General features: G+C 35.1%; 1 protein-coding gene across 1 annotated transcript in view; it reads right to left on the bottom strand.

The window, feature by feature from the left end:
* LOC131950305 (uncharacterized) overlaps positions 1-25,659 on the bottom strand; it is a 43,561-nt gene that overhangs the window by 14,183 nt on the left and 3,719 nt on the right. The window contains 7 exon segments of the mRNA XM_059312410.1: positions 224-350; positions 352-431; positions 5,240-5,362; positions 5,989-6,201; positions 7,411-7,573; positions 12,578-12,625; positions 15,035-15,157. Of these exon segments, the coding sequence (XP_059168393.1) occupies positions 224-350; positions 352-431; positions 5,240-5,362; positions 5,989-6,201; positions 7,411-7,573; positions 12,578-12,625; positions 15,035-15,157 (877 nt within the window).

Below are 25,659 nucleotides of genomic sequence, written 5' to 3'. Positions count from 1 at the left end.
GAACGACCTCTCATCTAATCTAACCGTGCATTTTGAGATACGTATGTATGTGTGTCTGTTTGTGTGTGTGTGTGTGTCTGTGTGTCTGTGTGAATAAACATTTAACCACAACACCCTTATCAATATGCCGCCTACGCAACCGACCAGATATACAGCCTTATTTTGTTTACACGTGCACCGGAACTCACAAAACTCACATAACTTCTGTGTAACCAAGACCTACCAGCATTCACTTCAGCATCCGTCAGTAGCGCGCCGCCCTGCTCAGCAGACAAGGCGATGTAGGCCAGTCCCATTGCGGTGGAGAGGGAGAACGGGATGGCGAACCAGGCCATACCACCTAGTATAAAAACCTACCACCCCTTGCTTCGGCTTGGCGGCAACTGCACACTGCCAATACGATTGGTCAACAATAACCGTCCCGAAATTCCCTGCATGAAAAAGAAAACAAGTTTAACTATAAGCTAGAGAAAAAAAAAATATGAACCCTCCCTGGCATAAATGTCTGCCGATTTTCTAAAAAAAAAGGGGAATTTTATATTTTCTGTAGTAATATTGATTTAATATCAATCATGCTCATGATTATGATTTGGGTACAAGCTTGTGATAGGTTAGTGTTTACATTGGAAATCAATACTTTTTCATTGTATGCAGCCGAAAACATTGTTAACAATACTTGTTTTTAAAGAAAATTAACTTAATGATAATAATATTTGTAATCACGAAGTTTAATCTTAGGCTATCTAAAATCTAACAGGAATTTTCTGAGTTTACAGAATTTGTTGACACTGAACTTCAAGACTTTATCTGCAAGATTAGTATAATGTGAAGATGTCATATGTCAACAACTTTGACACAAAGTTCCACAGCTATTACACACATTTCAACAACTACAATACACATTTCAACAACTATAACACATATTTCAACAACTATAACATATATTTCAAAAACTAAAACAAACATTTCAACAACAACACATACTTCAATAACTATAACACATTTTTGACCATTATTGCTAATTAAAAACAACAATAAAAACTATTCATTTAATTACTAATGACAAAGCCCTGCTCTAATTAATTACACGATGTGTGTACGTGACCATTTATCCGCATGTCTGTAGCTATAGTTACAGGTTGTGTCATTGTGATTTAGACAGGCTCTCTCAAGGAACGATAAGCCTCGGGTTAGATGATTCTCAGCTGCATCAATAATACACTCACTGTTTACTTCCCCTTCCCCCACCCCACCTATTCATCTGAAGTCAAGCATATATAGATTTTTTTTTATTAACGAACAAAAGAATAAATTAATACAACATGATATTTTCATTCATTAGCCCTAGGAGAAGTAGTTTTTTTTAAAAAAACTTGTTTTTATTAAAATTCTTTCAAAAATTTCTTTTTAAATGACATAAACTTCAAACCCGTCAGGTTTCTTAATATCTTTTTGTATTATTAGCCATAACAAATAGCTCCAATGTTTACTTAATATGTCTATCTAGAACGAAGAGCAATTTAACAAAGTGGAAACATTCGTAGTTTCTATTTTGGCGATGTTTGAGGTTTTTAAAGTATTCTTTTCTTCAAACAAATTAGCAAAACAGATATACGAAATATCAAAAGCAGCCCAGATAGACGGCTGAGTTCATATCGACCGTCTACGTTTAGTTCATATTGTCCTTGTCCCCCTACATGCCCCTCCTCATTTCATGCATACCTCTCGATCATTTTCATACCCATCTTCATGTCGAACCGACCCTTGTATTTCGCCTCCCCTCTACCAGTTTACACTGCCCCCACCCCCACGTTAATTTTAAACATTAGTTCATACCCCCCCCCCCACGTTCCAAAACACACACATACTCAGTGCCGGCGCCAGGTTATTTAGCGCCCTAGGCAAAACTTCTTAAAAGCGACCCCCACACCAAACTTTCGATTTGCACCCTTCCCCTCAAACTTTCGATTTGCACCCCCCCCCTCAAACTTTCAATTTGTTTTTCCAACCCATTTTGGCGCCCACCCCCTACGGACAGCGCCCTAGGCGACCGCCTAGCTCGCCTTATAGGTAGCGCCGGCCCTGCACCCTACTATAAACATAAAATCCCATCTCTTAGAACGCGCGTACTCCCAAGAAACTCACCCGCATCCATCACGATCTATTTACAAACTTTTACTGGGGTCGAAGTGGCTGCGATGCTTTAGAAAAAAAACATGAATTTTTAAAGAGCAATAATTGTATAATCATTGGTCACTGAAATAAGTTTGAAACGAATCTTTGGGTTACCAACAGTTTTTTTACGCAGGATTTATTTGCTCAAGAAAATTGATGTTTATTTTTTCCAATTTTTCAGTGCATTCAAGTGTGTTATTGTGATGGTTACTAGATATTTCCTTTTCTAAAAATACTCTGTTATTTTTTTTTTTACTGCTGCGCCTATTGTTATGATAACAATTTAATAGCGCTGACACAGTAAATTCCGTATGATTTGAGAAATATTTTATTCGTTTAAAAAAGTAAAATAAAAAAAAAAATCTAAAATATGAAATTAATAAAAAACTGCAATCGATTGTGGAAAATAACAAGCTTTTAATTAATTTTTTGAAATGACATTTTATGTAATATACAGAAAACACACATAAAAAAAAGAATTTATGAATAGAAAATAATGAGTAGTTAGTAATCGATAACTACTCACGTTTCACTGTGGACAAAATTGATGCCAATAAAATAGATGCAATTTAATGATAAAATACTCTCAATCAGGTCACAGCAAAATAATCGCCTTAAAGAGGTTGTGAGGTGTGGGGGATGTATTTGCAAGTAGGATTAGAAATACTATGGTTATATTTCTATTAGTACTGCTATAGTCAGATTCCTTTAAAATGGTGCTTGGAAGAGAACCGTTTTAATTGGGTATTAACACAAGGCTACATGAAAGATAAAGTTAAATAAAGACGACATTAACATCATATCTTTTGTATATTTCTAGTTCAAGGTTTCAACAGATACTTTAATATAGGTAAACTGTAAAGTGTGATACAGAGGGAATAAGATCCCCACAATTTCTAGTAATATCTAATATAATAAGAACGAAATGGTTTGGCACTATAGAAATATAATAGGCATTCTAGTTTGTCAAAAGCCTTTTTTTTTGCTGAGAAAACACTTAGAGACGAAAATTTCTTAGAATATGCTGCTTTGTGCTGATGAAGACCTTGGGTCGAAACGTCCATTGTACCTACAGTTACCATTTTTATTTAACTATTTTTGGGAATATAATATAAAAATTATAAAATTCCGACGGCTTTTGAGAAATCAGATATAAAGTAATGCACCACTTCGGGATCCCGAAATTGTCCACATAATGATAGAAATCTACGTACATGACTAATACCTAAATATAAAATTTCATCCACCTAACTGAACCTGTACTCAAATTATCGTCTTTTGAGAAACTGCAAGTGGTGTAAGCAGACCTAACACCCCAGGTTATCGGAAATCGCCCAAACGTTGGTAGAAAACTACTAATCGGATAAACAACTATATGACATGTAGTTATTTCAAATGAAACGGTATTCAAGTTATCGTGTTTTAAAACATCACAGACACGGTTGCAAAAAATCGTCAACATAGGAATTTCGATTTTTTTGCATGATGACAATACCTTTTTCTAGACTATGAAGGCTTTTCCAGAAATAAAAAAAAAATTGAAAAGATCAATAATTATAGAAATTGTGGTTTCTGTAATTAACGTACTTTGCTACGACGAAAATATAATTAGTTCAAAAAGGTTTTAGGTCTTATAGGTTAAGGGCAGAGTTTTTCAATATTTTTTAAAGAAAAATATAATTTTCACATCGATCATCATTTAGATTTTTAAGAAGTATAAAAAATCAAGATAATAATTCATAAAACCTGTCCGATTCGCCATCTTCTTTTGCAAATCAAAATAGTTTAAACGTGATATTAAAAACCCATTATCGTATTTTTCCATTAGTTAATTTTTGTAATAAGCTGTGATATTTTTACTTGCTTTTGTAGACAGACGTCAAGCATAATTCTGATGTCATTTTAATTAATGTATTTGCGTATTATGCAACTGGCATATTTCTAAAACAATACTCTATATATGGGGACCGGCGTGGTCGAGATGGTAAAGATTATGGATTTTTTAACCCAAAAGTTCGAACACCAGGGCAGATGAGGTCCGTTAGGAACAACAACCCATTTTTGAGAGAAAACTCCAGAAATGTGTCGTTTACTCTTCCATGGACTAAGGCGACGGAAACGAATAAATTAAGAAAGCAAGGTTAAAATTGGAGTCAACGGCATAACAGGTTGAAACGGGATATTAAATTGAGTTGGAGGAAACCCAGTACAATATTTGAATTAAAGATGACGAAGAAAAAGCAGTGATGCGGTTTATGTATTTCATTAAAATTGCTAATTTTGTTCACAACGTTTCTGTGTGGTTTTGTGGGAGTTCTTGTGACTTCCAAATACCTTCTTCTTCAATGACAACGCATTTATATGTAATGTTTAATATAACTAGAAAAACAATACGCCATTTAAATGTAATAAAATGATTTCGCAATCAAGGGGAGATAACAAAATCGCAAGATCGACTTTCTGTGGGCGGTGAACTCTTGGTCACGGACGGTTGCTTTCACGCCCGTAAACGATCATGGGCGTTAAGAAGGGGCAGATAATAGTCTATTAGAAATCGCGAACCATTGATTGTGTTGTGAGGCAAATATTTTTTAGAGTGGCCTAGCGGTAGAGAGCTAGCCTGCTAACCTGTGAATTGTCAAGTTTGAATCCGAGTTCAAGTCAGTAGGGGAACTTTACTAATACGCAGCAGATAAAACAAATTAAAAAAAAACCTTAATAGGAGCTAGGTTTAAGTGCGCCGGAAAAAGGAAAATAAAATTAATTTACTTTCTCCAATAAAGGATTTAGTCGTTAAAATACGTAAAAGATCTTATGAGCGACCAAAAGTTTTATTGAAGGAAAAACTAGTTTTGTTTTCTTATTTTTCTATTAGTTTCATTATCCGGACCATTACGTATAAGATTCTGACAATCTTGATACATTTAGCTGCCTCTTTATATTGTTACGCGACACAATCTGTATTTGTTATATTTAGATATGTCATCGTATATATAATTTATCAACAGACACACATACATACATAATATACATATCATTAAAATAATAGGCTAACACAACTCACCGACAACATTGATGAGTCCAAACATCAGGCCTTCGTTTGACAAAATAGTGAGATAGTTGAAGTTTTTGTTCCCCTCTGGACCCTTGACACAGCTCAAGTATTGGAAGGTGATTGTGATGTTACCTGCGGACAACGGTCTTTGTTTATACGTGTCAAATAGGGAGATCACGCTGATTGGTTCATCCTGGTCACGTTGTTTTAAGCAGGGAATTTGTTGTTGTTATTTCGATGGTATAGATTGTTGTGAGTTGTATTTATCGTGGGAAGTTTTATAGTGTAATAACTGAGTTTTAGAATACAGGGATTTATACATTTCGTAACTAATGTGCTGTGTTTCTTTCCGAAATTCATTTTCGATTTTGGGGGGGGGGGGGGATGGTTGCACTTGAAACTTTGAGGGTTGGCTTTAATGTCCGGGGGGGGGGGGGGGGGAGTGGGGGGGAACGAATAGACGACTAAATGAACGAAAACACGCCTCGTCAAAACGGGCGAATGTCTAGAAAAGAGCAGGTTTCAGAAACGACGTTTCTTTCTAGAAAAATAACATTTAGTGAACGGCAATGAAAATTATCTTTCCTTTAAATATTTTGACCTAAATTAAATTCTAACTTAAATTTAAAATCCCTAAAATACATTTATAATACCCTGCGGTGTAACTACATTTTCATGGAAACTAAACATTCAAAGTGACATTGGTTCAAAAGGCTCCATACTGATCTCAGACAGGTATTCCAACAGCGTGACCTTACCTAGGGGGTTGTCAAGGTCACTGCCGTCCTCGTACACCTTGAAGATGAGGATGATCATGATGACGTAGATGATGGCCAGGTTGAAGTAGCTGACGTAGAAGGTGGCCCCGAGGCCCCCCAGGAAGGTGTAGCTGCCCACTACAGCGGCGATAAGGGTCGTGGCGAACTCGACGTCAATCGACTTGACCAGTGACGTAATCACGGCCGACCCTCCTACGTCATTGACAATTAATTCGTTAATCAATGTTAATTAATCGATAAAATATCAAAATGAAGAGTCAATCGGCTGTGAGTATATAAATAATTAATGAAAAATAATCATTCACTATTATAATGAGCTGTTCACAGATTAATGATTAATTCAATAATTATTGACTAAATTAGTTTTAACAAAATTCATTTCTATATCTCTCAATTAATGTTTATCATGCAATATTTAAAAAAATCGACAATGTAACGTGAACGATCGAACTATTTATAAGCATCTCTCTTCCGGTAACTATCGGGGCCAAAGACACGCACCCCATCTATAGTGATGACCTGTAAACTAAGCTAAGATCAATCTAATGCTTGTTTTTAATTATAAAATAAAATAGATAAGCATTAAGGGAAATTTATATATTTTTTTACTTGAAGGTGAGTTATTTATATAGTATTATTAGGGTAAGTATTAGATACTAGAGTTCGTTTACACTAAAGATTTGATAGGTGAGCTATCGAATACCTGAACACATGTATTTGATTACAATATTTTTATATTGAGGTTTTGCATGCAATAATATAAAAAAACTTCAGACTCAATCGGAAAACCAAGAACATATACTATGTCTTATATTGTGTGCGTATCGTTAAAAGTACTTTTAAAAAAAGGTTATTTTTAAATCGTAAACATAGAAACTATGTTCTATGCAAAATACTAATATAGTATTATGTTTTGCAGACGAAATGCAAATCTAGGATTATGTTTTTTAATGGGACTCTACAAACCCAGCATTAGGGATTTAGAGCTAAAATGCAAACTTAGCGCCATGTATGGGTAGGAATGATACAAAACTTGTTTTGGAAGTTTTGATACAAATATAGCATCATGCTTTAATACAAACCCATCTTTATGCATTGAAAAGTATAGCACAAACCCAGCCTCATGTGTTGAAAGCTAGAATACAAAATAACCATCATGTAATGGTGGTCGGTGTGGTCGAATGATACAGCGTTTAACTCCTAGCCCGAAGGTGGTCGAGTTTGAATCTCAGTTCGGACTGGTGTCTTCATGACGTCTCTGGGTGCACCCAGCTCTAATGTATACCTGACTCACGTTAGGGAAACAAAGGCGATTGGGCAAAGTGCTGACCACACTATCTCATTATTACATACCGAAGTCATTGGAAACGAACGGGAAAGGATGATGACCATAGTACAAACCCAGCATCAACATTGAGGTCACGATGACATTTGTGGCCAGAGCAAAACAGCAGACGACGATGTGGGTGTGTCTGCCGAACCTGGCCCTGATGACCTGCAGGAATGTCTTGGCGCCGGGTGCCCTCGTCTTGAACTGGACGGCCAACATCGAAAACAACAAAATCTGGAAATAAACAGTTCGTCGTGACCTTGACCTTTATAGAATGGTAATAATACCCTCGGGAAGTATATTTTTAACATGGTGATTTTTTTCGAGTTGGGTTAATTATGATGGCATTTAATTATTATCTATTAGTTGGCGGAGATGACATTTTATGAAGATGGACGTTTGTCTCCTGCGTGTCTTCAGATACGCTTAGTTTTTCTACAGTTTCTTTGTGTCTTCAGACAATTTCGGTTTGTTTTCAGACTTTTTTTCTTCGTTAAACATTGTCGGTGTCTTCAGTTTAGGCGTGTCTATAGGCATTCTCGGTGTGGCTGTAGACACTTTGGGTGTGTCTTCAGACTGTTTTTCTTTGTTAAACACTGTCGTTGTCTTCAGACAGTGTTTGTGTGTCTATAGACATGCTCGGTGTGGCTGTAGACACTTTGGGTGTGTCTTTAGACATTCTCGAAGTGTCTTCATACATTTCCTCTCTTTCTTCAGATCTTATGGGTGTGTCCGCAGACAGTTTGTGTGTGTGTGTCTTCAGACATTCTCAAAGTGTCTTCATATATTTTTTCTGTGTCTTCAGACACATTCGCTCTGTCTTTAGACACTTTTTTGTATGTCTATAGCAACTCTTTCAGAATTTGAAAGTTCTTGGCGCCTCTCCCATCCCCACCCCTCCCAATAGATACACATTCTGTTTACCCAAACGTATAAATATTTTGACACCACCAAATCGGCTCTGGCTCTAAACGCCAGACTACGAGCAGGCCTTGGTTATACAAGTCTGATACTAAGAAAGGAAATATTTTTTTCGATGCGACACCTTTAACGTCAAAATTTAGATTTAAAATTTTCTCACGGTTACAATATACTTTATATTCGGAATACGATATATTTTGGAAGTGTAAAAAGGTGAACGTTAACAATGTATATGTTAATTATTTAGCACTCTTTCAATACTTTCTCTATGCTCTTTATCATGGGTCAACTGGCCGTCGGTCTCCGGGGAAAAATCCCTGCGGGCGCCCAGGAAAAAATCCAAGTAGGCTCACAGGAAAAACAAGTTAATAAAAAGTCTAGTGACAATTTAAGCGCAATTTCCTTATGTCATCTAAAAATAGATAGTGATCACAAAGACGTATAATGCTGGGTGCATTCAAGCTAGGAGAACGATCGGTTTGTAGTTGTTTATGTAATTTTTAAAAAAAATTTGTGACCGAACGAAAGGATATTTTTGAAAACTTTCTTCGGCAATAATATTGTTCTAAATTATGACAGGAATCGATTGGTAAATGCTAAGTGGTCTGGTTGCCGAGATATGGGCCAAAAACTGCATTTTTTCGAGGTTTTTTTGGCTTTTCCGGGAAATCCAGGAAGGAATTCCGTTTTTTTTTTGGCCCACTATCATCGTCGGAACTTGCTTAACATATTTGTTTTTGTAACTAGTCCTCGATATTGCTTCGTTGAGGAGGAGATACGACTTAAAGCTGCTAAAGCTGCGGACACACATCGGACACACATCGGACACACATCCACACATCCATCCAGAAATGACGAGTTAATAATCGCAATCCCAGTATGGAAATTGCGCTAAAAACTCGGAGCCTCAATGAAAAAATTATGTAGGCCCATAGGAACGGTGCTGTAATAATTCCTTATTACATCTCCATTTTACCATTCCCATTCCTTCATACCCAGGCGTAAATTAAATTTGACGAGGAAAAACACAATTTCAGTCTAGAGCAGGGGTCGGCAACCTTTTGAAGCGGAAGAGCCAAAAGTTGCAATTTTCAAAATTTCCCTGGTTTTAAAGAGCCACTAACATTTTTTTATTTTAAAATATTTTATTTTTTTATTAAGATTATTAGTATTTGTCAAGGAGCTGGAGAGCCGCATCTTGATATCAAAAGAGCCGCATGCGGCTCGCGAGCCGCAGGTTGCCGACCCCTGGTCTAGAGTTGTCTAAAAATGTAATTAATTAATTTAAAAACATGTATACAGCCCTTAAGTGCCATTCCCTTTATGTTGTATAATATACTTAAAAGTTAAGTCAAGATCACCCCAGTTTTTTAGTGCTTATATAAACGCTTGTTTATATTAATTTTTTTAAATTAATTTTTACGCCACCAGAAAAAAAGACGATGTAAGGAATGCTCATTTTATGCCCGCTACGAACAAACGATGCTATTTTAATCAATTGAAGATGGCGTCTTGCTATTCTTCCCGTCTTTAGTGCCCATGGTTATAAAACATGTTTTTTCTGCACAAGGAAAAAAGTAATCAATGCTATTTTTAGCTGTGCATTTTTTTTATTGACAATGGACCAGAAAATACAATAGACCAGAAAATACAATGCTGTTTGTATTAATGTTAGGTTAACGTTTTGTGGCCTGTGTACGTTGTGATATTTTATTTGTGATATTTTATTTTGATTTAGCGAGTTTAAGCGACGAGGTAGAACTAAAATGAAAAATTAATTTTATTTTTATTTATATTGTACTACTATTTTTTTTAAAGACAGTCTTATAAAACATTTCATATAATAACTCATTTTTGTTGATGTAGAAATGGCAAAAAAAAAAAACTAAGAAAGATGAAAATCTGCTGTTAATGTTTCAAGGCCTGTGAGATAAATTCTGTTAAAGAAAGAATGCTGCATTATTAATGTACCCCTCACAGTTATAGATACAAGCTTCCTGTTTCTGATTGTAAACATCACGTGATCGCATGAGTACTTCTCACAATCTCTCATTGTAAACATCACGTGATTGCCTGTATATATTTCTCACAATCTCTGATTGTAAACATCACGTGATTGTCTGTATACTTCTCATAATCTCTTATTGTAAACATCACGTGATCACCTGCTGTGTACTTCTCCGCAAGCTCACCTAAAGTGTGATTTCCATGTGAAACTGATGTTGGTTCTCAGCGTGACGTATTCATTTGTTTTATTTGATTTAAATTAATGTGATTGGAAAACATTGAGCTGGGCTGGGTGTAAACGTGGGTATCGATTTACGTCAGTGTTGATCGGGAGATAGTATTCTCTATTGAACAATTGATGGAACAAAGGTATCGGATAGTTTGATGGGTGTGTGTAAGTGATTGTGTGTGGTAAATTGATTTGGACGCGATTATGGATGGTAAGGTGAATTATATTTATGATTGTGATTGTAAAGTAGGGTAGTCGATTGATACATGTAGTTGGAGTTGGGATTAGCATATTGAGTTGTCAGTCGGTACTTTAACTGGAACAGTGTGTAACTGAAGGATCGGAGTTCAAATCGTGCAGGATGTATTAATCTTTGTGAGGCTTACCTCCAACTCCGTCCCCACCTCACTCCCCTTCCCCCCCCCCCCCCCCCCCCCCTCCTTCGTCTGTCACAAACGGTACCTCCTGAATGAGATGGAGAGTAATTTCTACACGAGATACAACACAGCAATTCTTTAGTTGTCATGGTAATAGAAAGTTATCTTTTATCATTTAGCTCTAATGGCAGTCATGGTTCACCGCGTCTTTGACCTACTTACGGTGACCTTGGATAACTGGTCACTTACGAATTAGTCATATACAGGGTCTTTTATATTACAGAAATAAAAAAAAATAGTTGAATAAAGTGGTTTTAATTCCGTATGCGTATTTTCTCGTAACTATGTGCACATATACGTTTTTTCTCTCTCCATACATACCCTCATACTTTATTATATTTCCATTTAGTGTTTTGTCACCGAAATCAATTTGCAATTAATTTTTTAAAGAAAACAAACATTTATAGCCAAGTGTATGATTGCATCTATTTTAAGAATAAAAACTCATCTTTATTCTCATCTTTTTTTGCATACAGTGTGTAGAGAACCGAAGGCTAAAAACATGTCTTTTCTAATCAATATTTCATTACTCCGATAAGTGGTGTTTTCTTTTTGTATTTTTTTAAGGACTTACACGTAAACGCTGAGATGTGTTTATCGTTATGATCAGAAAGCTTTGTTGAAGTGGGTGTTACACAGTGTGTTGTGTGTTGCGTCCGGGTTTGGTTCAACTTAGAAAACGATTCGTGGTTATCTTTAATACTTTTATTTGGACTCAATCTTTCACATAACAGAGTAGACCTCGCCCTAACCGCTACCAACTAACCCATTACTACTATGCACTCCAACTTTTATGCTGCAGATATTTTAACTATTTTTGGTAGAATAGTTAAGTAATTTGTTGGTATTACAATGGTCAGAAAGGTTGATAATTTGATGTAATGATGGTTAGATATTTCTTTTTTTGTGTGGGAGTGTGAGATGTTTTATTATGCAGCGTGGTGATGGTCAGATATTGTCATTGATTTGTGTAGAGAGTAAATGGTATTTTGATTATTTTGTGTTGGAAAATTTAAGTATTTTGACTGACCATCTTGTAGATATTTAGGTTGCTCAAGACTTTAAAAAAATCTTGTAACTGATTTTTCTTGATGACATTTGGGAGTCAAAAGAGCTGTATTTATTATTGGTATTTTATTTGTAATTTTAGCGTATTAAAAGCTATGTTATAGTAATATTTCTGTGTATTTGAATAGTTTGTAATCAACATCACAAAAAAAAATGTGAAAGTTGTGGTTGCTATTAAAAAAAGACGTTTTAAAACTCTTTGATATACAGGCTATGGGACATCATTCAGTCTTCTCACATCAGATGGGTACCTGTCTGTATATTGGGAGAATCAAAAACTATCCCATCTTAACGTAAGACTTCGTTTTTTTACCATACGATCTAACAGGAACAGTCATGTTACATTGCTTGTTGAAGACAAATTGTCTATTACATTTTCATGTAATCCAAACACTTGTACAAATCTATCAAATAAACGTGTACACATGTATACTTATATGTATACTTAAAATATACTTATAATAATATATACAATACACATGTACAAATGTTTACAATACATTTATAAAATGTATACAATACACTTGTACGAATGTACACAATATACTTGTACAAATGTGTAAAATACGTACTCACCTGAACTGTTGCACCTGCGGCGTACCAAAATGATCCACTAATGCCATACTGGAAATATAATTAGACACAACTTATAAGCCAATAATCATATTAAAATTTCATTAGGTAGGTAGAAGTGTGATGTTAAGATCCAGTAATAACCTTCTTACAACTTCCATAAGGGTCCGGTGATAAGGAGATAAGTATTTAATTAATTGTTCAAGTGTCAATATCAACTAATATCATATTTTATATAGATTTAGAATCATAACTATCTCATAAAACTTTCATAAAAACCCTGATAACGAGGATACCCATTTGATTGATTGTCACGTGTTGAGATCTAATTATACCATACAAAATTTGATTTAAAAAACAAACAAATAAAATAAACCTTCGTAAGTAAAAATAAACATGCAATAATTGGTAAAGAAAATATTTAGCGTAAACTCTATCATTAAAAGATACCGGAGCTAGTATACAAATTTGTTTCATTTTATTTTCCCAGAAATTGTTCCGTTATGTCTTTTTTTATTCATTTTATTTAGCCAGAAATTGCGTCGATTATTTCAACTGTTTTTATCTTTTAAACATATTCTTTAACCAGAAAATGCTTCCAATATCACCTGTTTCTTTTTTAAGCATATTATTTAACTAGAAAATGCTTCGATTATGTCATCTGTTTTTATCATTGATACACATTATTTAGCCAGAAAACGCTTCGATTAACTAGCAGCATTGCTTTCAAATCTCATTTTAACTATACCATCGGTACAAACAGGTCATCAAAGTGCTTCAAGTATTTACATGAAAAAAATGTCAATGCACAATGTTATCAGCATAAGATGTTTAAAGTCGGTTAAAACTATTTTTTTCCAGAATTTCTTATGATTTTCTTCTAAAAATCTCAAACAGCCTGAAGGAGACTATGAAATTAAATCTCAGAACTAAGACATTTTCTTAGGTCGCCCGATGCCAATTCGTCAAGCATGTCATGTTGTGCTGGCACTGACATACATAAATAATACCCAGCGTAGCCGTACGTCGACGGACTTAGAATTGTTTTTATGTAAGCTCCCAATAACATAAATACCACACAATGCCACTATGAGCTTAGTAGCCCTAGGTCTTGTCAGTAGAGCTTTTCTCCAAATCAACTTTTGTACCCAACTATTTCTCTGTTTCTTCAGCATGTAACTGCACTTACTATGTATGTATCTATCGCTGTTTGTTTCCGATGAGGAAGAAGCTTTTTCAAACATGTTTTTCATTTTGCTTAAAGTTGAAGTTCTCCTGCTAATTCAAAGTTTAGGTTTCGTTCAGTGCTTTAAAGAGTAAGAACGTTGCTTTTGAATACCCCTATTTCTGAGCGATTTTATTTCTTTAACTAAACATTAGATTCGCGTTGCGCTTTATTCAATATTAATCGAAGGATCTCTGGATAGTAAAACCTTTTAAGGAACGGTTCAGTTGTTAAAAGCTACATTCATTGCTTCCGTTTCTGAAAACATAATTCTAGGAAGGAACGAAATTAATGGCCTGTTGTTTAGCTACAAAGTCACGTGAGACGGGAGTAGATTAAGTATATTAGTAGAAGTGACTTGACCAAAGAAGATCGATAATGTAATCAAGTGGGCTCTAGAGGTTTTTAGTGACAACTTTCATTGGTGAATGCCTTATTCAAACCTCTTCAGCTTTAGTTACATATTTAAACCAATAATTTTAGTCAGATGTCCCATAATTAAGTCAACCTCGCCACATTCTTAATTCAGATTCTTGACCCCTGCTTTTGTCAGATATTTGTCCTATATTTAACTCAGATATTTGCTTTTTTATGCAATCAAAAAAGTGCAACAAACTACTTTAGGTGTCGCTAAAACACGTATAACAAAAACTAAGTAACTAAAACTAGGTGCAGTAAAATCAGACGCACCAAACAGGTGCACCAAAATCAGACGCACCAAACCAGGTGTACCAAAATCAGATGCACCAACACCATGTGCACCAACATCAGATGCACCAACACCATGTGTATCAACATCAGATACACCAACACCATGTGCACCAACATCAGGAACACCAACACCTTGTGCACCAACATCAGGAACACCAACACCTTGTGCACCAACATCAGGAACACCAACACCTTGTGCACCAACATCAGGAACACCAACACCTTGTGCACCAACATCAGGAACACCAACACCTTGTCCACCAACATCAGATACACCAACACCATGTGCACCAACATCAGATACACCAACACCTTGTGCACCAACATCAGATACACCAACACCTTGTGCACCAACATCAGGAACACCAACACCTTGTGCACCAACATCAGATACACCAACATCAGGTGCAACAACATTAGATACACCAACACCATGTGCACCAACATCAGATACACCAACACCATGTGCACCAACATCAGATACACCAACACCATGTGCACCAACACCAGGTACAATAACCCACCTTAGCTGTGACTGTGGAAGACTGCAGTAGAGTTGCCGCCCATGTCCACTGTGAGACGATGGTAGTGGCCGTGAGACCGGCGTTGACGTTACCACCAGCATCGAAGGCAGTGTCCAGCTGGTCCTGTAATACATGGGGTAGATGGGGTAACTCATACATGGGGTAGGTGGTAACTGTCATACATGGGGTAGATGTGGTAACTACATGGGGTAGATGGGGTAACTGTCATACATGGGGTAGATGTGGTCACTGTCTTACATGAGGTAGATGTGGTAACTGTCATACATGGGGTAGATGGGGTAACTGTCATACATGGGGTAGATGTGGTAACTATCAAACATGGGGTAGATGTGGTAACTGTCATACATGGGGTAGATGTGGTAACTGTTATACATGGGGTGGGTGGGGTAACTGTCATACATGGGGTAGATGTGGTAACTACATGGGGTAGATGGGGTAACTGTCATACATGGGGTAGATGTGGTAACTGTCATACCTGAGGTGGGAGGGGTAGCTGTCATACACGAGACAACAAGCTGTCCTACACAGGCCATCTTACATGAGACAGCAGGCTTTCAGACATGCTTACTTACACAGACAACAGGCTGTCTTACACAGGTAGTCATACACGAGACAACCTACTGTCTTACATGAGACTAGTCTTGCACAGGTCGTCTAACACAGACAACAGACTGTCTTACACGAGACAACAGACTGTCAAACAGGTCGTCTAACACAGACAACAGGCTGTCTCACACAGGTCGTCTTTCAAGAGACAACAGGCTGTCATTCACAGTCAACAGACTGTCGTACATGAATCGACTGGCAGCCATTTGTTCAGGAGCATGGCCTACCTGACACATAACTGTCACCATAAAAATTTTCTCGTACAACATTTCGAAAAACTTATCTAAAACAGCTTTTATAAAAATGATGTTCAATACTTCAGGTAAAAAGACCAGCCTTGGTCCACTCGATATATATTTTTTAAAAATAACCCAATCGATATTTTTCTGTCACGGTTGAACGGTTTCCTAAAAGAAACGATTAATTCGATGCTGCCAGACTAAAGTGAATTGAAGTTAAATCCAAAGAGTAAGCTTCAATCTCCCACTTAATCTCCTTCCTCGTATTCACGCCCACCCCTTTTCAAATACAGTAACCAACCTTAGTTTTAAAATCTAATGATGTAATCGAAAAATTTCAGATCAAATACGTTGTTTTTTTTAAATTTAAATTTATTTTGTTTTTTGGCAAATTGAATTTTAAAAAGCGTTTTAAAAAAATAAGAAGTCAAAACTACATTTTCGTTGCCTTATTTATCCTAAAGTTCAATTAAACTGCTATCTTCCGTCTAAAATCTAGATTTTAAATAAACCGGGAGTGATCTCCCCTAAACTTTCTCGAATATTCTTATATAAAATAACGGGATGGAAACTCGGGCTATAGACATGATTTTTAATCCATTTTAAATACTTAAAGTTTTAAAAATAGAATAAAATCTCGTAGACAAATTAATTGCACACCAAGTGAACGCAAATAAAAAAAGCGCATAATAGTGCGCAATATTATTAGTACTTTTAAAATTTACATTAGTTTTTTGAGAAATCGGAAGTAGCGTAAATAAACTACTTCCAGTCAACGGAAATTACTCAAAATTTAACAGAAGGTAGAAAATTAGATCTTTTACTTACATGTGAAATTTCATTTATCTATCTGAAATAGTACTCAAGTTATAGGCTTTTAAAAAATTCAAAGTAGGAAAAGTACCACTTCCGGTTATCGGAAATCGCTCAAAAGTTGATACGGATCTACGATTTTGATAAAATACTTATATATGAAATTTCATCAACCTAGCTGTAACGGTACTCAAGTTATCGTGTTTACACACGGACACACACACGGACAGACACACACACACACACAGACATACGGACAAGATTGCAAAATTATGTTTTTCCGTATCAGTGAGGTGTAAAACGTCGAGATTTGTAAAAATCTCGATTTTTTTTTTTGCACGATTACAATACTTTCTCTATACTACGTATATACGAGAAAGTAAAAAAGCTGGAATGGACCAAATCCCAAAAGAATAGTTTCTGCATCAAACGGTGTCGAGTTGAAAGCCCGATGGTTAAAATGAGAAAATTTTAATCAAGTTTATATCAAGTTCGAACTAGAAGTGCGATACAGTTAATCGCTTTTGCAATATCGCTTGAAATGTCAGTTTTAAAAACTCGATCTTGAAAGATTTGTTTTTGCTAACGTTACGTTGTATGCTTGTTTGTGGTATGCTTGTTTGTAATATGCATGTTTTTGGAATGTATTTTTAAGTTTGTGTGTTTAACTGAGGGGAGCTTCATTTGGGTAATTTTTGTTTACTTTTAAGTGTAGTGGGTGTGTTTTTTTTTGTTTTTTTTTGGGGGGGGGGGAGGGATTATATTTTATTAAATAAAATATAGTTGCATTTTGGACATTCTTTGATATTTTTCTGTGGGTATCTATGCAGGTTTTTGTGGGGCTTTTTATCGTGAAACTTGTGCAGTAGTCCGTATAATCCAATATATTGAAATATCTGGCATGTTCTTAAAATATTTTTTTAAAAACATAATTTCGAAACAATTTTTAATAACACCCTTTGGAAGTTTAGGCTATGGCTAGTATTTTAGTATATGTAGGTGAAATTGATCGGTTAGTTTTTTTTATACTTATAGCGATTAAATGTTAGTGATTACTTCACCACTCATTTAAATCCACCAGGCTCGAAAATATTATTTAACTTGTTAAATGTTCGTTTCAACATGCGAAGAATTTTATTTTATACTGGCCGCACACAAAAAATAATTATCTCCATAGAAAATCAAGCAGAGACAACACAGAAATCAAATCAATTAAATAAATATATTTGAATTTTCCATGTGTTTAGAAAGAGTGATCACCTTACTAACAATGATAACATTTTTTGGGGCACCAGGTATTAAGTGAAAGAAAGAACGACCAAAGGTACCTGGCGATCAACAGTAGAGAACGAATGACGACAGCCAATCAAATTTGGGGATAACAGACAAAGCTGGCAAACAACAGAAGTAGGTAACTGCGTTGCCTCCCCGTACGGTAAAAAAAATAATCCAGAAAACAATAAACGAATATCGATCTCATTTCTATTGTAGAATTCTCTTGTGACAGGCTTAGTAATGCTATAAAAGTGCTGCTATCCTTTAGCAAGAGATAAACGGTGTATTAATTTTTAAGCCCTACTGCAGGCTATTTAAACAAACGTTTAATAAGTACAGTTATATCGATGAAAATTTGACAATCACGTTAAAATTCCTGCACTTTACATCGCTTTTCAGTAATTTTTTTTTTCACTTTTGGTTGGCGACGCAGAGAATAAAGTAGTAAAATAAACAACAGCTAAATCATCTTTCTAAAATAGTTTCAAAATATTTTGAAGAAGTACGAAACTAAATAAAGAAAACTTGAAGTGAACGTTTCAAAATGCTATGATAGTTAATATGTAATCGTTCATATTAGATTTTTTATAAATACATTTAAAATCAATACATTTTAATTTTAAAACTCTGCCATTTTCCAGATAGGCTTACCCTGAACAACATATTCATCGATTTTCGCTTAATCTAAACCTTCAAACAGTCGAATCAAATGCTATTGTAAACACACCACCAGTTCTACAGCTGAAATTGTTAATGAACATCATCACTGCCTTAAGCTAACTAGTATTGATTTGTTTTCTACTTAAATAACACGAAACAGAACAGGAAGTAAAGCGAGATCTATGTAAGCTACTTAAGGTTAAACGATTGATACATTTTTACTTTCTCGTATATACGAAGTATAGAGAAAGTCTTATAATCGTGCAAAAAAAAAAACGAGATTTTTACAAATCTCGACGTTTTACACCTCACTGATACGGAAAAAAATAATTACGCAATCTTGTCCGTATGTCAGTGTGTGTGTGTGTCTGTCTGTCTGTCTGTGTGTAAACACGATAACTTGAGTACCGTTACAGCTAGGTTGATGAAATTTCATATATAAGTATTTTATCAAAATAGTAGATCCGTTTCAGCTTTTGGGCGATTTCTGATTACCGGAAGTGGTACTTTTTCTACTTTGAATTTTTCAAAAGCCTATAACTTGAGTATTATTTCAGATAGATACATTTAATTTCCCATGTAAGTAAAAGATCTAATTGTCTACCTTCTGTGAAATTTTGAGTAATTTCCGTTGACCGAAAGTACTAATTTACGCTATTTCCGATTTCTCAAAAAAAACGCATGTAAATTTATAAAGTACTAATACTATTGCGCATTATTATGCACATTTCATTTGGCGTTCACTTGGTGTGCAATTCTTTTTTCTACGAGATTTTATTCTATTTTAAAAACTTTAAGTAGGCCTATTTAAAATGGAGTACTCATCCCCTGTTGTTTTATATAAGAATATTCGAGAAAGTTTAGGGGAGATCACTCCCGGTTTATTTAATAAGTAGGATTGTTCCACACTGAAAGATATTTTTATCAATAGATCACTAAACTATTTCTAATGAGATAATGCTAATTGTCTATTAAAGTTTTTTTTTTCAATATCGTGTGTGTGACTTTATAATGTTTGTTAGAAGCAGAATGTTAGTTTTTCCCCATTCATATCTCAGCTTTTAAAGGTTAATACATTTTACAAGAAATTATATAAAATTTTCACCAAAAAAATAAAAAACTAAAGAAACGACCATTTAAAACGTTTTAGTAATTTTTATAATAGTATGAATTCATAAAGTGGTCTTAAAAAATAAACTTTCATCAAAAAAATCACTCAACTGTTTCTAATGATATATTGCTAACTGTTTTAAAACTACTAATTTGTTTTTAATATTTGTGTGAGTTCGAATTCCTTATGTGATGTCGATTATTTTGTTTTATCAAAGCTCTCTTTTCTAAAACTTCATAAATTTTCCACAAAACGTTTGAAACGTTTCATAAAATCTTCCCGCTTTAAAATTACTCTAATAGTTTTTCTATGAGTTTATTATGTCGTTTTGCCACTACTTTTTGCTCAGGTAATTTTCCTCAATGGTTGGCCGTCAGAGTGACTTTTTGCTGATTTAGGGTTTTTAGAATCCAATCAACATTAATCAACATTAGCCGACATTAATTAAAATTAGTTTAAATGGCTTCCACTTGCAGACCTCACGAACACAGTTAATTATCGTATCCCTCATCAACCATTCATCCCTACCTCTCTTTAAAAATATTCATATTAAGCGATTGGTTGAGTTATACTTTGTCTCTCGTATTTTTTGTTTTCATTTTCATTAGAGTTTTAATTTAAATATTTTTGTTACCTTGCACTGACGAGAGTATTTTTAACTTGACAAAAATGCTTAGATCGTGGTTAGCTTGATACAAAGTTGAGATCCATGTTAACGCGACGAAGAGCGTCATTAACTACATGTTAACTTGACTAAATGCTTAGATTTAGGTTGGCATGATAAAAAGCTGAGATCCTGGTTACTTGACAGAAAAGCTTCATTAACTACAGGTTAACTTGACAAAAGACTGAGAACCAGGTTAACTTGACAAAATACTCTACAACACAAGCATAATTTCGACACTCAAAACGATCAAAGCAATATAATTAGAACCGTACTGTGCTACCTCAGCCTGGCCGTTTTAAAGATTTGTCAACTGTGGCTGTTTTTGTTTTGTTTTTGGCTTTTAACTTAATGGTGGATATCTGGTGAATGGAAGCATGGCGGGTTGGTTAGCAACCTGGTCGGTTGATTGGCATCCTGGTGCTCACCAACCAGACCATCACAAACCTAACGCGAAACCCAGCTGGGTAATGTTTTAATAAGTGTTGCATTTGATTGAAGAATTCTATTCGGATAAATTACGAGATTAATGATAAAATTGTCGGGGTTCAAATAGAAATCGATGAAGGTATATTTCACATAATATATTAATATTAAGTTTTAAGTACATAACATAGTTGTGGGTTTTGCTATATGAAACAGAAACAACAAGTCTTCTTAAACAATCTAGATTTTGGCTTATAAGACAGGCTTTATAAATAGACTTTGCTATGTAAAAAAAAACCACTGATCTTAAAGTATCTCAAATGATCTAGATTTTAATTTAAAAGACGCGCTATAGTAATTTGCTGTGCTATATCAACTAACGATTGTTATTAAAGTATCAAAGAATCTCGATTCTTTAAAATGTAGGCTTAAGTAATCGGCGTTGCTATTTGAAACAATGATTGTTGCTCGTCCGGGGCTGTTTTTCTTACTCTTTTTTTTCCTTTCAAAACACACTGGGCAGATGAAGTAGAGTTCATCTGATACAGTGACCTTGGCATATGAAGGGATAGTGTGGTCAACACTATACCCAGCCGCCTTTACTTTCCTTAACGTGAGTGGAGTCAGGGACGTTCTATTGACTTTTACCAGGATTCCAACTCAAGACTTTTGGGTTAGCTTTCTAGAGCGGCTAGATGCAGAAGCCTATTCAAAGTAGTCACTTCGTATTTAAATCGTCAAGGGACACAACTTTTTTACTTTTTTCATAACAGCTGTTATAAGAACATTTGGCTTAATAATGAAAACAAAATTGCAGAACGAGGACAATATTGTTTTAAATTTTAAGATGACTATTTAAATATTAATCTCAATAAATCTTTATTTTAAATTTTAAAGATATAAGTATTGTCCAATAACACACATTATTAGACAACGCTTTAGTGGAACTAACAACTTAATTTGTAATTATGATCATTATTTTTTTTAAAAAATCATTACTGCTTCGGTAACAATGTTTAGTATTTCGCGACTGATTAAAATGTTTAAAACTACTACTTTAAAAAAAAAAAAATTTAAATGTTTAAAACAATTGAATAAAAAAAATAAAAAAAAAACTGTTTGAGGACTGTATAGATATAGATGTTTGAAAGGGAAGAATGTTTGCTTTGATGTGTCTCGTTGTAATAACATAACTTTTCCGATTGCTTAAAATTTGTATCATTTTAATTCTCTGTAATCACAAATTTATTTCTGCTCTACTTAAAAACCCAAATTCCACCCCGTCCCCCGTCCCCCTCACCCACCACGCTGAGGGAAAAAAAATCCCTTGAATCATCCTTTAATTACACATTTGCATTTTCAGGTTGTTTTTTTTTTTATTTATTTTATTTTTTATTTTTTTAATATTTAGACGTTTTGTATTAGATCTATGTATAAGTAAACCAACTTAAATGAATGAAAGTAGGCTACAAGTAAGAAAAAATATTACTATTGTAAATATGTATCAGTCCTCACAAGCCGATGATGAAAACTGTAATACACACTTAACTGACGCTATAAATTACATATCTGAGGCAAAAAAAAAATAAATAAATAAAAAAAAAATAAAAAAAAAGATCCCTACGAGTATTACAGAGACTTTTCTCCCACGGTCGTTCCTGTTTCTGTCCATGGGTGACTACAATGTGAACTTTTGACTTCGCAGCTGAAGATGGAGCACAGTAAACTAAGCAGTCAAAAGAAACCAAGTTTGCACACCTTATTTTAGTCTAGTTCTTATGCCATTTTATTTTCTCCATTTAGTTACTATATATACAATTGATTTTCATATTTTTGAAGCTGTGTAAAAACTACCATGTAAATTATTATTATTATTTTAAACGTTTAAAATAAATAAATTAATAAAACAAACTTTAAAAAAAAGAATTTTTTTAGATATCAAACTTAGCTCCATCACATATTCGCCATTATGAAAATTAGTATTAACTTATCACTTGTATGTACATTTCGTTACCGTAAAATATGTTGTAATGTGTTTTATTGAAAATAGAAGTATTTATTTTAAAAAATACGAAGTATAAATATATATAAAAACAAACAAAAAAAAACAAAAAAAAACAATATAAAGAGGAAGTACAGTTATCGTGCTGCATTATTATGGAGATTCGACAATTCTTTACACGAATAAACCGGTAGTGATCTCCCCTAAACTTTCTATAATATTCTTATATAAAACAACAGGGGATGGTAACTGGGGATATAGTTATGATTTTTAATCCATTTTAAATACTTAAACTTTTAAAAATAGAATAGAATCTCATAAAAAAAACATTGCGCACAAAGCAAACGCCGAATAAAAACGCGTATAATAGTGCGCAATATTATTAGTACTTTAAAAATTTACATTAGTTTTTTGAGAAATCGGAAGTAGCGTAAATTACTACTTCCAGTCAACGGAAATTACTCAAAATTTAACAGAAGGTAGAGAATTAGATCTTTTACTTACATGTGAAATTTCATTTATCTATCTGAAATAGTACTCAAGTTATAGGCTTTTAAAAAATTCAAAGTAGGAAAAGTACCACTTCCGGTTATCGGAAATCGCTCAAAAGTTGATACGGATCTACGATTTTGATAAAATACTTATATATGAAATTTCATCAACCTAGCTGTAACGGTACTCAAGTTATCGTGTTTACACACAGACACACACACGGACAGACACACACACACACAGACATACGGACAAGATTGCAAAATTATGTTTTTCTGTATCAGTGAGGTGTAAAACGTCGAGATTTGTAAAAGTCTCGATTTTTTTTTTTGCACGATTACAATACTTTCTCTATACTACGTATATACGAGAAAGTAAAAAGACGTCGAATTTATAATTATAGGTAAGATAGTATCGATACCTCAACTCAAAGAATAGACGCCAACGAATGTCGCAGAACAAAATGCTATAGTATAATGAGCACTTAGTACATTTTGGGAAATTAGATAGCAGGGAGACTTAAATAATACTCATTGGTGGACCACATACCACATTTTGGGAAATCGTATAAGAGGAAGACTGAAGCAGTGTCTCTCCGGGGGGGGGGGGGGGGGGGGGGCACTTGAAATTTTCGGTGGTGGGGGGGGGGGGCGGACTAAAATCTCCGGGGGGGGGGGGGGGGGGGGGGGCAGTCACTGTTAAAAGCATATATTTTCTATATAAATTCCATTTTGTTCGGGGAGGCGGTAGACTTTCTTCGGGGGGCTCCTGTCTGGAAGAAACTCTGGACTGAAGCAACACTCAAACAGGGACCACACACTCAGCAAAGACCTGAGACAATTCAACAAACGGAAATTAAAGCAACCCCGTTACAAAGATCAGGTCAAAGAAGAACCCCAGATCTAGCACGAGACATTCAGAGAATAGTTTCCAGGGAGATGGCAGCGCGTATTCATCAACAGAGTTTCTTACAGGCATCTCGGGGTAGGGGGGGGAGGGGGGGAGCTTATTGTGTTAGGTCCAAAATAAGGGTTAGGATTATAATGCAATTAAATAATTGGATCATTGATTTCAATACCAAGCATCTAATATCTCTGCCCCCCCCCTCTCTAGGAGAAAGTCTACCGCACCCCCCCCCCCCGAACAAATTCGAATTTATATAGAAAACATATACTTTTACCAGTTACCAGTGTCCCGCCCCCCGCCCTCGGGAAATGGTTCCCCCCTCCCCCCCCCCCCCCCCCCCCCCCCGGAAAATGTTGTCCGCCCCCCCCCCCCCCCCCCCCTCGAAAATATCAAGTGCCCCCCCCCTCCACCGAGAAAAAAGTCTGAAGAAACACTGCTCATCAATTGGTGCCCAGTTAGGCGCCAAGACTACCAGTGCTGGTCATTGGACATGTTACATGACAAATCAAAGATATATTTACGGTGAAGCTTCTACAAATCAAAACACACAGCAAGCAACTCATTTATAGTCAAAGTAACAGAAACACACAAACGAACGAAAAAGACGAGCTCTATCAAATACAGAATAAATAACGAAAAACTTTACATCTCTGAAACGACATGCCATCAGGGAGACCGAAACAGGAAAGAGAAAAGCTCAAAGCCAAAAAAATAAAGGAAAATATAGGGTTTATAACTACAGACAAAACAACAAAAGCACCGGAAATAATTAATTGAGGAAATGGAAAAAGAGAGAGAGAGAGAGAGAGACGGAGAGAGAGAGAAAGAGAAAGAGAAAGAGAAAGAGAAAGAGAAGAGAAGAGAAAGAGAAAGAAAAAGAAAAAAGAAAAAGAGAAAGAGAAAGAGAAAGAGAAAGAGAAAGAGAAAGAGAAAGAGAAAGAGAAAGAGAGAGAGAATACAGAAGAGAAGTATAAAGCTGGAGGCTAAGGCATAAAATAATTCAGACCTTAAAAAGAACTGGAGAATTTTTTTAAAGAAGAATAACCAAGTTTATTGGATGAATAGAATTGCGATTACTTGTTTAAGAGTGCTATTTTAATTACAATTTTAAAAATGTTAGACATTTTTGTATTAGTTCAAGAAATATGTGATTTAAAGTCTGCTTTATGAAGTACAAAAATAGTTCACAAATGTCAATTTATTTTTGAAAATTGAAAAATAATGTGTAAATGATAGACTATACACTAGAGCAGGGGTTCCCAACCCTGTGCACGTGGGCGCCATGGCGCCCGCCGAACGACTCGTGTGTGCCCGCCTCTCACTATTCGACAGAGACAAAAAAATTTTCATAAACATTATTGAAAGGTTGAAGGGAATGGAAATCAAAAGTTTAAGGGGGGGGGGGGTGCA

Source organism: Physella acuta, unplaced genomic scaffold (assembly GCF_028476545.2).
Source record: "Physella acuta isolate Inbredline_101_S28 unplaced genomic scaffold, ASM2847654v3 ptg000751l, whole genome shotgun sequence".
In the NCBI taxonomy this organism is placed as follows: Eukaryota; Metazoa; Mollusca; class Gastropoda; family Physidae; genus Physella; species Physella acuta.
Note: the sequence above shows the minus strand (reverse complement) of the source record. Positions and strands in the feature narration are given on the sequence as shown.